This window comes from Lactuca virosa, chromosome 2 (genome assembly GCF_052849685.1).
Source record: "Lactuca virosa cultivar CGN04683 chromosome 2, Lactuca_virosa_CGN04683_v6, whole genome shotgun sequence".
NCBI classification, from domain to species: Eukaryota; Viridiplantae; Streptophyta; class Magnoliopsida; order Asterales; family Asteraceae; genus Lactuca; species Lactuca virosa.
The window spans coordinates 126,709,933-126,726,759 of record NC_136427.1 but is presented as its reverse complement, the minus strand read 5'-3'; the positions used below and the strand labels follow the sequence as shown (position 1 = coordinate 126,726,759).

Here is a 16,827-nt window from a genome sequence, read left to right as displayed (position 1 = left end):
GGAGAGAAAATTGTACTTCATTTCAATTCTAAAAGCTTAGATTGAGATTTTAATCATCTTTAGTCAAGGATATATATGGATTTTGTGTTGGAATGGCTCAACATAAGGAAATTCTATGATTCCATTATTTGCGTTCTAAAATTCGATTATGATTACGACATCCCTTTTCATAATCTGAATAATGAGAACTTGGCAAATAGAAATATTATACCAAAAGGACTGGTCTAGTATCATGTCTTTATGTGAAACATCATGAATCGTGTCCCATATGCTTCGAATATAGGATCGATTGCATGTGCTATAATATTCATCCTTTCTAAATTTACCAAATGCTCAGGGCACTAAGAGGGGAAAAGTCTAGAATTGGATATGATTAAACTGATTAAGCAATTGTTGAGGACAATCTAAGGTTTACCAAAGATTGGTTGCTCAGGGACAGTTGGAAGTATAATGTTAATTTTGGAAGGACCATTTTGACATATTCTGAAAAGAGGCAACTCTTGTTCAGAAGTGATAGTCAAAATGAGAATGTGGAAATATTCCCATAAGTGGCAGTTGTTCATTAAATCTGTGTAAGATTAGGAAACTTAATGCAGGAAGGATGTTCAAAGCGATGTACTTTGAATTTGAGACTTCGGTTCCATGAAATGATCTCTATTGGAATACTCTGTAATGTCTGTTGACAAGTCTTTGTGACTTTGTGCATAATCATTACAAGAGGATCAATGCATATAGGTTTAGAATCTAACAAGATTTAGGTAAATGGCACGAATTTGGAATTCTTGTGTTTGCGGTAAGGATTTGGGATTGTGAAATGAGAATCATTAGAATTATGTTCAATCGATCTATTTCACAAAGTAAAGATCAAAGACAAACTTAGTATGCATACTTGGTGTATGGCATGACTAGTGTTTAGAAAACATAGTGTATATGCTTGGAGCATGGGACAACTATTGTTTTAATTCAAGTATAAAGTTGATAGTTTGAAACAGTATGCAATGAATGATGGGTAATCAATATGGTGATAAATAAAAGATGTGTTTATTTATATTCATAAGTTCTGAGACCATATTGGATTCGATTATTCTTCTGTTTCGCTTTGCATGTTTTGACTTCACGAATGACTAGGTCATTCTGTCTGAATGACTAAGTTATTCAAACCATCCACAGTCGGTCATATGTTGGAAGTAGATATGAATCAAGACTGTCATGAGTTGGCTTGTAGATGTCTAAGATGTTGGACATAGCAAAGAGGTGCTACAACACTCATGAGTGCTCATAAGTTCTTAGTATTGGATTCAACCCGCGCTCATTTGAATCACTTCATGGATTTTATCACGAGTGATCATGAGACGATAATATCTTATATTCTTCAAACCTAGAGATATGAGTTGTTACTATGAGTTGGTTGTACATTGATTGCGTGAAAACACATTGGTTACTCGATGTTATAAAATGTGCTTTTGTGTATGATTCAACAAGTAGTAGAACAAGCCATATGAGTCGAAGTTTATCCATTCATTTTACCTTCCGGATAAAAGCGATATCTGTGGGCCCCTCGATGATTTAGTGATGACAAATGTAAGTGCCCGGCCGGGCCTGGACTGATTTGATTTGTTCAATTAGTCAGTCGTCGTAAATCGGAAATTGGGAAACAACAAATGGACAGAGAGAATGATTTATAATCCATGTCTCAGTCCATATGATATCTAGAATGGAGGAATATATGATCCCTTATCTAATGGACGCGTCATTGATTTGTTTAGAGTTCGACAGCGGCTTTAAGAGCTACGATTGCTAGTCGGGTTTTGGAGTCATACGTAATAATAGTTTTAGACTTATCCAAGTGGGAGACTATTGGATTAGGTGTCTAAGCCCATAACTATTATTGGTATGTATTCAACCCGAGAGTAGCATGGTCCATTTAGGTTGCATATCATCAGGACAATTTGTTAGGATTGACTTTTGAGAGAAGAGGTTATATATGATTTATTAATATATTATAAGTTCTAATATATTAATATGAAATCATATGTTTTAATTAGTATTGATCAAGAATTAATTTGGAATTAATTTAGTGATCAAAAGTGACTAATTAAAACTATGGGGACTAATTATGGTAATTAGTTATATTTATATGTGTTGGGCTTATGATCCATGTTGGACCAAGTTTATGTATGGATACATAAAGAGTTGGGCCACATGAACCATGGATCATAAGACCCATGGATATGGGTTTGGGTTATACCCATGACTCTTAGAATTCAACACATATAAATACATATGGTATGACCTAAAAACCGCCACCTCTAGTGTGTGTGCATGTTCTTGGAGTCCATGAAGGTTTTAGAGTGCATGGAGATTCTCTCTCAAGTCCTACCTTTGTCCTTGATGTGTTGTGACTTCATTTGAGGCTTCCACACTATTGGGGCTAAGTTCTTAAGGCCAAATACATCAAGACTTCCAGCCACACAAAAAGGTATGTTACACTATCTAGTATTTTATGTAGTTTGTATGACAATTGCATGCTAGCTATAGTTTCAATACCTTGGAAACCATTTGCATGTATAATTAGTGAAAACATAGATCCAAGGTATTTAGGGTTGTATGTGCACCATAGGATGTTGTATTATACCAAAACCCAACATAGAAGACAGTACATCTCCTTGGATTGGGGCAGACAGACCCCAGATGTATCTTTCTATCTTCTTGCTCTCCGGGGAAACCATCCCGGGGCATAGAGCTGCTAGGTCGCTAAACCTGTCAGTGTAGGCCACTATGTCTGAGCCGACCATCGCGAGCTCCCATAATTCTTGTTCCAGCTTTTGAACTTTGCCCAACGGGCAACATTCTTCTAGCATTAACTCTTTTAGGTTCTCCCAACCTATTGAGTTAGCCACTGATAGGGTCAGTGACTTAACATGGTTATTCCACCATGTTAGGGATCTGTCCGAGAAGGTGCAGGCAGCAAACTTCACTTTGCTCCCTTCAGGGCACGAACAGATTTCGAAGACCGAATCTGTTTTCTCGAACCACCGCATCAGAGCGATGACTCCACCATTTCCATCGAAGGAATTTGGCTTGCAGTTCATGAAGTCTTTATACGAACACTCCCTCGGGTGTCCGTGAGTAACTCCAGGGTTGCTAGGGCAGTTGCCACTGCGGAGGATATCGCTGCTTGGAGATCAGCAGGATCGAATTTTGGCGGTGGAGTTGGAGTTATCGGAGTAGTGCGTCTGTTTGATCTGCAAGGAGGTATTTTTGCTAAAAGAATACAAAGATGAAACGGAATAAGTCTAAAGCAATGGACACAAGTCGAAAGCTGAAAAGACAAGGTTATCCTAGTTCTGAGTGTATCGGGTCCTGACTTCCACAGGGTTCTAGAAACAATTCATAAAAGAGTCTATACCTAATAAACTTTATGAATTTGGAATGGCTATCCTCGAATGAATATCTGTTACCTGAATAACTGTTACCAGCTGCATGTAAGAAAATAATCCTAACACATAATGTGAGCAGTGTTTCCACTAACTCATTAAGTTAACAAGATTATTATTTATTAGTGTGACGCATAAGACGTTTTGGTTACTTCGGTTGATCCTTCTTTGAAAGCTTCTCATGAATTTGCTCTTGTTCCTCCTAGACTCTTCTGTTGACTGCTATGAGGAAGTGGTTTCATCTATCTGGGTTTGTCGTGCGAGAATGGAAGTGACTAAAGAATCTATGAGATTAAGTGAAACATTATGGGGTGATCCTTACAGAGTCCTCCTATAATTGCACAATGTATACAAGTTGTATATAATTCAAGATTAAATAGACCTTTGAAATAAGTGATCCTACTCCAAAACCACAACCAAACAAGGAACAGGTAGTGAAGCGTAGATCATAAATTCTAAGTCTATAAAATCTCAATTATATATAACCTTGGGAGTATACATTGCAAGATTATAGACCTATCCATAAGGGTCTTTTAAATTATCACATAAATTATTTGTATAGTGCCTAAAATACTCCTATAGTATTTTAATGTAATCTTCCTGGTATGTTTTAAACTTGTTATCGCGTTATAGTATCATAGAATACTCCTATAGTATTCTAACCCTATGTACTTGATCTAGAATTCTCTTGACTAGTATTAGGTAAGTTTTAAGACCGTTGCAACACCACATCACTCCCAAACACATGTCGGTCACATCTCAAATGAATATAGTTGATCAGGCTATATTGATTCTAGCTATGATTACATAACTGTCCAGGTTTGACCATAGTGTTCAACCTTTAACTTCTTCTATTCTGTTCTTGTTGTGATACTTGTTCTAGTATGTATATATGTATAAGCAAGTATGTATACTTTTATAAGGTATCATTATATATTTAAAATATATTCTTACCAGAGCACTTCGGCCCCATTGTATTTATAGATGTATATCTTTTATCGGTTGATATACTTAGTTCACTATAAACAATGCTCTAATACCAATCTGTCACACCCGAAAACCGGAACGGCGGAAACGTTTTGGGGTGGAGGACGTCATGTTTAGTATCACAAGTAATGCATCATAGTAAGCAAAGTAATAAACAACCATTTCATTACAAAGAAAGTGTTTACAAAGTATGTGATTCACATAATATAGAATACATAGCAAATAACAAAAAGGCATGAAGCTCTACTGCTCCATCTTCTGAATCCCAGTGCGCGTACCTGTCTACTAGTCTCCTGAGAATACAAGTTATTTTGAAAGGGTAGATCAACATTTAAGCTGGTGAGTTCATAAGATTTTAGTGATGTAGTAAGTAGTAAGAAAGTTGTAGAAAGTTATAGTAAGTTGTAGTAAGTTATGTTTTAGAAAAGTTTGTCTGTTCCTCCAGAAAATCCTATATTTCCTGCTTTGATGAAAGATAAGTAAAAATGACTCTACAGTCCTTTCTATGAGTATTAAATGAATACAAGTTATATAAAACCCAGAGTAAACAAACAATCGGTTGTGTGTATCTTCCCTAAGCCCACAACCAAACAAGGAACAGGAAATGAGGCGGAAGGCACACATCCCATTGTTTGTTAGATCATCGTTGTATATAACCCTGGCGTATTTACTCGGTACTCACGGAGTTAACTATAATAGTTCCTTTAGTTTGATGAAAAGATTCCTTAAGAAAACCCTTATTTCTTATAATAAAAAATGGTAACCACAGTGGTTCCTTCTATAATCTCTTAGTTTATACTAGCTATATATAATCTAATATCGAACAGATAATTAATTGTGTGAATCTGCCCTAAGCCCACAACCAAACAAGGAACAAGGAATGAGGCGGAAGGCACACATCCAACTACCTATCGGATATTAATTATATATAACCTTGATGTATAAGCTAAGGTATTATAGGATTAACCACTTAAGGTCCTTTAAGTTTTACTGGTTTAATAAAAGGGATTAAACCCTTTACTGGTTAAGTTTCTAGTTTTGTATACCAAAAGTTCTATTTGAAAAGTATGTTTTGTACTAGAAAACGATGCATTGAATTAGTGTCCTATGACCTGACCCATACCTGGTACCCCTTATGATTACTTAGTGTATATGGAAACATATATATATCTAAGATCGGATAAATAGTAGGCTGGGTGTATCTGCTCTAAGCCCACAACCAAACAAGGAACAGGAAATGAAGCTGAAAGCACACATCCTACTATCTGTCGGATTCGAGTAATATATATCCCTGAATGCATACATTAAGGAATCATAAAGTTAGCATTATAGGTCCCCTACTACTGAATGTACTAGACTCGACTGTTCTGTTTGTCGTTTGTAAAATGTAAATTTTCCCTAGTTTATAACTATCTTCACTCGAAAATAGTTTGTATTAACTTTCAAGTGGAACTGTCACAATATGAAAGTATTTGGAAAATATAAGTACTCAGTTGTCTTTTGAATTGACATCCTGACGTACTGATTGCCTTAAAACATGTTTGTTTTATTAAGGTCATAATGTGATGGCTAGTACCCATACTATACGCTCTCCCTGTTAAGAGATTCTGGGAACCAAATGCGACTTCCGCAAACATGTTGCTAGGCCGTGTACATCCACATTAAAGTTATACGATCATGTATACCCAATTTAACTATCACCTTTTGTTTAGAACAATGAGTTAGTGATTCATTGGTATAATTAGATCATGTAGTGTTCTCATGCTATAGCATCTTAGTATGTTCGTTCTGTTATAGTATCTTAGTATGTTCGTTCTGTTATCATGTATAGTGTATAGTATGTCTCTCTGAAGTATTGTATCTACCTCCCTGTTTCTCTTTATGTTATCGTGTATTGTATCTAGTATGAGCTGAACCTCTAAACCATACCCCTTATAGTTTACTAGTATTTTACTTGAACTGTTATTGAAAAGACTCATTTTACTACTAAGTTATGCTTGTACTTTAAAAACGGAGTTTTGTTAAACTATAAAGTAACATAACTTTAAAAGAGTTTTTGAAATGTTTTGACTACTTATAAATGCCATAAGCAATCCTTTAACAATGTTTATAACAAATAATTACACAATTAACATTGTGCTCAACTTGTATTCTCCCCCTTAAAAGCATTTAAAACAGTTTAAAAGATTGATTACGGGGTATGAACTCACCTTATGTGGGTGATTCAAACGAATACGTGTAAGGATGATAAGTTCCACGAATGAAGTTCCGAGACTTAACGAGTCCTAAATGACATATAATGGCATATATTTACATAAATATAGTGTTTAGAAGCAACCAAATGCAAGAAAACACCTTACGGGACTAGGAAACACTTTGACCAAGTGTTGGAATCACATGTGATTCACTTAAAGGGAGTATACGGCCATGACAAGGAGTGTGCGGCCAGGGAGTGTGCGGCCGCACACTCATGGTAATGGGTGCACAAAAGTCTATTCTAATGATAGGGAAGCTTGTAGGACTAATGCTCATCAAGTGTTGAAGGTAGAAAGGCACTTTGGAGGCCCTTAAGCACTAAACAAAGGGGTGTACGGCCACATGGAGTGTGTGCGGCCGCACACTCCTGGATGAACATGGTTTGGACGTTTTCTGAGGCTCATATCTAGTAAGTAACAAGCTCAGGAGATGGTACTTACAATATGGAAGCCTTTAGGGGTGTTTGAAGGGTGTTTTGAGGGGTGTACGCCCACACTTGTATGTGCGGCCGCACACACCATATGTTCTTGAGTTCTAGGCATTTCTAAGGACTTAAACAAGTGTTCTTAACAAGATCTAAGCTTAACGAAAGGGTACTTACGATCCGGAAGCTCGAGAAGGTCCAAAATCGCCAAGAACAAGTGTGTGTTCTTGGTGTAACTTGAAGATGTAGACATAACATGATTTCAAATGGATGAAATCAAAGGATATAACTAGTTTAAGAAGATTAACAACAAATCGGGAGAAGAACACTTACCAACTTGAAGATCTAAGCTTAAAATTGGATGGTAGTTGAGAGTAAAATCGAGTTCTAAGCTTGGGAGGGTGAAAAGTGATGAAAGGAGGCTGAGTCTACCCTTTGTACACGTGAGTGTGCTGCCAGGAGAGGGGTGTGCGGCCGTACACCCCTTATGTTGGAGTGTAAGGCTTGATTTTGATGCCAGAATTGTACGCGATCCATTCCTATACTCGAGGCTTGAATGTACTTAGCTTTGAACCTTTAAACAGACTCTAAACAAGGCTAAATGATAGCATAAATGAGCCTGACACTCAGCTGAGTTGACTGTCTGGACTTAAAAGTTAAAAAATTTCGGGTTGTCACACGGTAGTATGTGATTTTCCTGATGTTTTTCCCGAGGAGTTACCGGGTGTGCCTCCGACAAGGCAAGTGGAGTTTTGAATCGATCTGATTCTGAGTGCGGCGCCGATCGCCAAGGCACCGTACCGTCTTGCACATTCTGAGATGCATAAGTTATCCTCTCAGCTGCAGGAGCCTTTAGGAAAAGGGTTTATTCGGCCTAGCAGTTCCCCTTGGGTTTAGTAAGATAAAAAGGGATCAAGAAAATGCAAAAATATATAGGTCATAGGCTCGGTATCAACAATTATAAACTGCATTGAATTAACCCTCAATTTCACATTAAAAATCAAAATTCAACAACAAAATTGAAAAGAAACATCATTCAAACAGAATATGAAGAACATATATTGAGACCGAGAGAACACAAAGAGGAGAACAGATGAGATGAGTGCTAACTATTGTCCCAAAACTTAGCAGATAATGGAAAGTGGAAACCCGATAACATAACGGAGGCCATGTGGAACAGTGGGGCGGCGTATGCAACAAAGACGGCGACGTTGGACAGCGAATGGAAGATGGAGAAGATGAGACGGACCATGGAAGAAAAGAAAAACAGAAGGTTGAAGTTGAAGGGGGTGGGGGTGGGGGTGTAGGGTTCGACAAAGGCATACCAATTCTCCGTGTTTTTTTTTAAGAAAAAGTCGAGAATTATTTTAGTTAAATTTTCATTTCCTATCTTTTCTGTGTATAAAATCGAGAATCAAAAGGGTGGAAAAGAGAATCAAAATTTTATCTCATTTCTCTACTCTTCACGGTAAACAAACAAGGAGTTTCTATTTCTCTCTACCAAACACAACCTAAGAGTATAAGAATTTTGCATATTGTTACATGTAAAACCCATTAATAATTTCTTAAACAACCAAGGTATGTGAACATAAAACTTAAATGCTAATCGAGTTTTGTCATGGCCACGGGCCACCACATGCCAACACTTGATTTGTGTTTGTGGTTGTGTTATGATACTTCATCCTTTTGAAAACTATATGAATATATGATGGAAAATCCTTGCAACTATTTTAGATGAAACAGTTTGAGACACTTTATAAAAATACATTATTGATTTTTCTTTTCTTACACGTACTTCGAGTTAAACATATAGAAATTTGTAGCCCGTTTTTGTTGCTTGCTTCATTTCATATTTTGAGCCCATAAACCATTAAAAGTCCATAAACGGGTTTATTGACCTCTTCTGGGCCTGTATAATAGCAACTTGCTTCAGTAACCAATCTCAAACCCCCTTCTTTGAAGGGAAAGTGAGAACAAGAGAGAGAGAGAAAAGCCGGGAACCATGGCGACTGACGGCGCGGCGGTCGATGTTGGCGGAGAAGTGGCGGAGCAACCCCATAGGCTAGACAAGAAGTGGACATTCTGGTTCGATAATCAATCTAAACCTAAACTCGGCGCCGGTTGGGGGAATAATCTTCGCAACGGCTACACTTTTGATACTGTCGAAGAGTTTTGGTGGTAAACGCTAATTACATATTCTTCTACGTCTTTCTTTTCTGTAGATATCGTAATTAAGATTCTTAATTGGATGTGCTGTTAGGGTTTGATCTGTCTTCAACCTAGATTTAAATTTTCGATTTCCGACTTCTCTTGATCGGTAATATACAAATTACTTAGCTATCCATGGATTGTATTAATATATGAACGTGAATCGTCTAATTTTTAGAGTCTGTAACAAACTAAAACAGATTCTGCTAACCTGATTTTGATCTGGTACCAATTTCTATATCTTGAATTTCTCATGCCCTAATTCGACTTTAGTGCTGCTGAGTGCCGGTATGTTTTGTCAAATCATAATACAATGACTGTTTAAGTTGAAATTAACCAAGTTGAGATCATTCATTGATCAAAAGATATGGTAATCTTGATATAAGATGCTAAAATCATGTTGGATTTTTCTTGTAGTCTGTATGATCAGGTATTCAAACCTAGCAAGCTTCCAGGAAATGCTGATTTCCATTTGTTCAAAGCTGGGATTGAGCCTAAATGGGAAGATCCAGAGTGTGCAAATGGAGGGAAGTGGACAGTTACTAGTAGCAGAAAAGCTAACCTTGAAACTATGTGGTTTGAAACTGTATATTTCTAATTCCTCTCCACTTCTTCCTTGAATCTGTTTTATCTTCTTCAACTAAAATTGAAATATATATTTTTTGTCATAGTTGATGGCCTTAATTGGTGAGCAATTTGATGAGGCTGATGAAATATGTGGTGTGGTTGCTAGTGTGCGCCAAAGGCAGGATAAACTTTCTTTATGGACTAAGAATGCTGCTAATGAGGCTGCTCAGGTATATCTTGTTACTACTTGGAGAACAAGAAAGTAAAAAGACCTAAATACCCTTGATGAGAACTAAAATAACTACTTAGCCCTAGATAAGGTAAAACTTGAATAAACTCACCACACATACAAGGCAACTTTATTGTTACTTGGAGAAGAAGAAAGTAAAAAGACCTAAATGCCCTTGATGAGAAACAAAATAACTACTTTGCCCTAGATAAGGTAACATGACATAAACCCTAAACCAAACTCACACATAGGAAAACCAGATTAAATCCATCACACACACTAGTAAAATTACGATTTTGCCCTTTCGATATGTGATTTGTGAATTGTGAATTGTAGATGAGTATTGGAAGAAAGTGGAAGGAAATTATAGATGTGACTGACAAGATCACCTACAACTTCCATGTAAACTTCTCATTACACTGTTTACATTTCCTTTTAATATTTCCATTTTATATTATGTAATGTATTTAGCTATTTTTTAATTATTATAATTTATACAAGATGTGTATAAATAACAACTTTATGATGTGGTTATGCAGGATGATTCCAAGACAAGAACATCAAAAGGTCGTTACAGTGTGTAATGACATTCCTAGAACAATTTGCAGCCTTTTTTTTTTTTTTTTTTTAAGTTGAATTGTGTTGGCCTTCTACATGTTGTATTTGATGGGATATGGTAATCACTGTTGAGGAATTTTGTTTTTTTGTTATAAGAAAATGTTGATTTTCTTAGATTTTGGACATCTTTTAATCCCTATTGCTGCTTTTTAACATGAGAGTACTAAAATAGATTTTCAATAAGCTATTTGAGATAGTTTATTGCAATGAATCTATAGATATGATAATGGCATTTAATATTCATAATTCCATTCGAAAGGGTGACACAAGAAATTTGGTAATATTGACATTCGTCCTTCGTACTATATTTGAATGAATGATTGAATAAATATGATTTTCAACATTATTGAAAAACAAATTTTCATTGTATATCTATAGAATTAGGAGATTCAAGATCTACTCACGTTAACACTCAACAGTGAAGGCATGAGAGTAAGATATTTGTAATAACAATGTTTTACAAAATCGGTTTTTTCATTAACTGGTGTGGTAATTGGTTTTCGGTTCAACCAGATTTTTAACTACTTTAAGAAAACATTTACCATAAGTTTCACACATTAAAAAATACACTTTAAAACAGGTTTTAGATCATTCAAAATACATTAAGAAAACATATAACTAGTTTTCCATCAATTCATATAAATCAAAAAAGATAAAATAAAAAAATAAAGTATAGCATCAAAACAAAATATAATTTTAGATAAATACACGCATTTCAAAAAGATTCATAACATTTACTATATATTTTTATTTAATTTAAGAAAAGTCCAAATAGATGTGAAAATGTCACTAAAGTTTGTTATGAAAATTATTTCATTTCCGTGTGCTTTTATTCAATTTAACTGAATCAACCGGATCAATTTAACCTGTTCAACAAATTTTTTTTTTGTAAAAACCAAACGGTTCGTTCCGGTCCAGAAATAGACATAAAACCGGTGCTAGTTGAACCGTTCATTTGACAGGTTCCTAGTCCAACCAGTTAGAACTGGATTTTAAAATATTGTGTAATAATATTATAAATATGATATGGAAAAAATTCTTTGGTAGTAATTAGTTTAATACGATGAAATTTGTGATTTAGTTAATCTTGTTTCATATAATATAATATTGAGAAAATGTAACTGTAGCACAATAAATTAATGTGTTTTCCCGATTTTGTCACTAAAGTTTTTTTTTATTTTTTTTATTTATTTTTTATTTTTTATAATCACATTAGGCCAATAAATTAATGTTTACCGGTTGCAAATATTATGTATCAATTAATATATTGTTCTTTGGACGAATCCGGTGACACGTAGGATATTCCAGGTCAAAATAAATGAGTTGAACACTTATACCCCACCATGTTCACCTGTCGACTTCATTCTTTATTACTCAGAAAAAACGATCGCGAGCTAAGGTTTTTTTTAACCATCTTTGTAAGTGGGCAGAAAAATCAAATACTAGCTGTAATGGTACAATCAGACCCTAATAGACCCTAATGGGCTGTTTGCAATGGTGGAACTCAACTATCAAGGGGTATTTACTTGTAATCCCTTCTCTTACACCGGTGGTGTGAAAACCATGTTAAATGATGTTGATTTTTCTGCTACGACTTATTCTGAGTGTTTGACCTTCTTTGAACGTTTCATGAATGAACAATGTAAAATGTTATACTATTGTGAACCAGACATTTCCCTAGTAAATAGGATTTAATCAAATTTCAGATGATGTGGAATATGCTGCTTTTATTTTTTATGCTTATGGAACAGTTGGTAAATTTATGTTTTTTGGATCATATTGGGGTTGGAGTAGATGAGTGGTTTGATGATAATGACAATCCAGATGATGAACATGAGTCTTGCACTGATGGTGAAAATGAAGATAACATAGATGAACTTAGATATGTTGATGTGGAATTTAGTGAGAATGCAATGATTATGAATAGGACATCTAACGATCTTTTCTTGAGTAAGTTGTGTGTTGATGAAGAGGAGGATAACAACATTGTAAATGATGATGATGAAAGAGAAATTGAACCTACCATGCAGACTCATTCCATTTTTAATGAGTTATTACACTGGAAAAAACCAAAATCCATTCTTGGAATAAGATTTCAGGATCCATAGAAACTTAAATAATTGTTATGCAATTATGTTGTGGCTAACAGATATCAGTTGTATTTTGAAAAAAAATGATAGAAAAATATTATTGAAAAAAATGATAGAAAAAAACTATTAGGGTACTTACACATTTAGATTATGGGCTTCTTGGATTGGTGATGAAGAGAGTTTCCAGATCAAGTCACTAAAATTTGGTCATAATTGTGTTAGGAACTTCAAGTTAGGATCATTGGTAACATATGCATGGATTGGGTGTTAATACCAAAGAAATTGTACATAGTCAGAAATTGAGTGTGAGGAAACTTAGGATATAGGTAATGACCAAGTTTAGTATACATGTTAGCATGGGCCAATGCAGGAGAACAAAGAAGTATGCCTTGAAGCTTATTGAAGGTACTCTTGTGGAGCACTATGCAAAACTGTGGTCATATGGGCAAGAGATATTGAGGACAAATCCAGGGTCAACTGTAAAGTGGTGGTTGTCGAGTCCAACTAAATAAATAACCTTAAATCTTGTACACTAAAATAGTGTATAGTGGTAAAGGGATCGTATCGACGGAGATTGGTTCAATTTTTTACTTCTATAAATTTTTTTTTGTACAAACAGTTGTAAACTAAAACAAAATAAAAACGGGGGATTTTTGATCTTTTGAACTATTTAAAAGAAAACTAGAATTAAACTAAGATTTAAAGAGACAATTTAACAAAAGCAAAGTTTGATGTAAAATCAATAATCGAAAGATGGATAACTTTGGACTTTCATTACTTGAACATTTGGTTAAATAATCATGAGAATACCAAGGTGCATTTCTTGTGTTTATAATCTAACTTGGTTATAGCAATTTATAAGCATAACTTGCCTCAACTCTTCTTTTGTATTAAAGTAACTAGAGAAGCTGATAGCGTATTTCCTAAATCAAAGTCACAAAACTAATGAAGCATGTAATTTTTTGAAAATCAATTAGCATTAGGTTTTAAGAGTCACCAAATCCAAAGAGTAATCTATTGCTTTCATTACCACTATGGAGAAAATATTTTCTTAGTATAAATGAAATGAAAACAAACATTTAAACTAATTTTTGCTTGTTAAATTGAAGACCCATTACTTAGCCAAGAATTTAACCAACAAAAATAACATTCACATATCAATATTCATGACTAGAGATACATAAACATGAAGGAGTTTTCATAGAAAATATAATCATAGATATTCAACACAAGTTCATGGAGTTCTTCAAAATAGTCAAATCATTCAAACAATTACATCTAATTCAACCCAAGATAGTTTAGCCTAGCATGGCTAAACTCATAAGAACAAGATGAAAGTTAGAAATACCAAACATGAAGTAAGATGGAAAGATGCAAATCTTCAATCTTCAAGTTCTTCTTGAGAGAAAAAGTGTGTTCTTCAAGGGTCTTCAAAGCTCCAAAAACTCCAGGAGAAATGCCCCAAGAATCTAATCCAAAAGTTCTCCCAAAAGCTCCCACTAAACTACCTTCAAATAGCCATAAAAGTTGAAAACTCGAAATTGCCCCTGCAAAAGCCACGCGGCCTCGTGTCCTGCAAAGTAACATCTCACATGACCTCGTGAGATGTGTCGATCAAGAAAATTTTGTTGTCCCCCTTTCCTCTTTGGTCCAATTTTGTCCTCTATCTTTGACTTCTTTGACTAATTATAAGAGCCCATATACCACATTATTTACCCCCAAATTAATGAATATAGATCCAAAGACTCTGATATGTGCACATTTAGTCATATAATTCATACAATATCTTAATATTTTTTTGTTGTTTTTGTCTCAATTTATGAACAAAAGGTGCTTAATTAGTTTAAAGTTTTATTTTCAGCCTTAAGGGCATGCTTGGATGAAAAAGGAAGCAGATTGAGCAATTAGAAGCTTGGAATTTGGAGATTGAAGAAAGAATGCAAGAATGAAGAAGAACTCGCTGAGTTTGTTTCAACTCGACGAGTTCCCAAGAAGTTTCCCGACGAATTTGTGACTTGCCAGACACGCGTGTTGTAACGCCCGCAGATCCGGGCTAGTCAATTTAGAGATAATAGGGGTCGAAAATTACTTTTCGACAAAAGATTATTTAGAATAAATAATCTTAACCAAGTTGTAGAATATGTCTCAAGGGTTCCATACATATGAAAAACGCCGAAATCCGAGTTATAACGAAGAAGTCATGGCCCGTCGAAGTTTTACGGCAAAACCGGCACGGCACCGGGAGACGTAAATAGTGAATTTTTGATAAAGGACTTTTTAGCCTTAGAAATATAAACAAAAGTTGTAGTATACGTTAAACTGAGAACATACAAAAAAAAGAACGCCCAAATCTGACTTCGTATGAGGAAGTTACGAATTTTCTAAGATTTGGCATAGCAGTGCACGACCCGAAACTCGAATTTTAGATCGAGGGGTTTTTGGCCTACGCGACCTAAATGAGAATTGAAGATCTCATTAATAGTAACTCAACGGTAAAAAGACAGACGAAAACAGAGTCCGTATGTAGAAGTTATGAATTTTACGCGGACATTTAACAGTATAATCTCCTCGTACTGTTAAATTTAAGATCGGTTGAGAATTAGCCAACGGAGTCAAAATGAAAGTTGTAGATCTTATTTTTACCTACGCGTGGATATAAATAACGTCAAAAACAGAGGTCGTATGTGAAAGTTACGGATTTTAGAAGTCGGAAGTGTGCTGTGCGAAAATGGGTGATGTGGCACAATCTTGGCCATTGCTTTCTCCCCAAGTCTTGCCACTAGATGGTGACATGTGACACCAAGTTCAACCATTTTTCACCCTATAAATAGAACCTCTCCCACCCTCATTTTCTTCACACCTTTCCCATTCTTTATTCTCTTTACTCTCTCTCTAGAACCTCTCTCTAGCCCCGAAACCCCCCGAAAAGCCTAGGGAACCTCCCTAACACGAGGCGGAAGCCCCGGAGTGCTCGACGGCTCCGAGAAGAAGAGCTTTTCGGCTCGGGAATGCTACTCCAAGCAAAGCCCGGTTTTCTATAAAACCCCGCTGTAAGTGAGCTACGCCTACGCTATTTTTAATATATCGTTTATTTAATTATAATAGCGTTATTAGGAACTTATAATAAGTACTTGGGCTATTATTATGGGTTATATAAGTATTGTTTAATGCTTATATAATAGTAATAATAGCTAGACTATTAATTAGTCTTGGCGAATAATAGACTAAACTCTAGTGGTAATAATACTAGGTTTCGTCGAAGGAAATTATTTTTAAGAAGCGAAGCGCTGTCTGAGTTCGGATTCACCACCTTTTCAAGTGAGTGCATAGTTAATTTCATCTTACACATAGATATGAAGTATTTTAAATAAATTACGTGCTATGTGTGCATATTATCTGTATACTTGCTATCTATGCTGGATGAACGATTTTATACATGTTTTAAATGATTTAAACTCTATATATATATATATATATATATATATATATATATATATATATATATATATATATATATATATATATATATATATATATATATATATATCTACGAGAATATGTTGGGTAAAACATGGGTATATGTAATAGATGGAATATGAGTTGGATGATGAGTTGAGAGGTGTTATAGACCACGAGGTAAGTGTGAGAGGTGGACGATGTGAGAAGCCTTTCCCAAATGATGGCCCTGTCATCTAGCAGAGTATGGATGACAACCACAGGCTCGCAACCTGTAGGTGTTGTGAACGATGTGTTCACCGGTGTACTCTAAAAACCCATTGACATGTATTGCGAGTGGACTCTCGAAAACGATACTGTCAATAAACGAAATAACCCTAGCAGTTGTGCTCGAAGGACAATACTGGTAGCTGCGCCTCACATAGAATGTCACAATTCTGGCAGCTGCGCCTAAGTGATAGAACTAGCAGCTGTGCTTGACAGCTGTGTCATTGACAACGATGGACTTCGTGCCGATTCCTTAGGATGATCCTTAGGAATGAATGAACGAGGAAT

The 16,827-nt window shown here is 35.4% G+C and overlaps 1 protein-coding gene across 1 annotated transcript; it reads left to right on the top strand.

Moving 5' to 3' along the window:
• Positions 1–9,039: 9,039 nt before the first annotated feature.
• On the top strand, positions 9,040–10,840 carry LSP1 (Eukaryotic initiation factor 4E protein). The gene is made up of 5 exons (XM_079078466.1): positions 9,040–9,282; positions 9,730–9,898; positions 9,984–10,109; positions 10,445–10,510; positions 10,648–10,840. Exons 1-5 carry the CDS (start codon positions 9,107–9,109, stop codon positions 10,690–10,692), a joined length of 582 nt encoding a protein of 193 aa, XP_078934592.1. The 5' UTR covers positions 9,040–9,106; the 3' UTR covers positions 10,693–10,840.
• Positions 10,841–16,827: the final 5,987 nt, after the last annotated feature.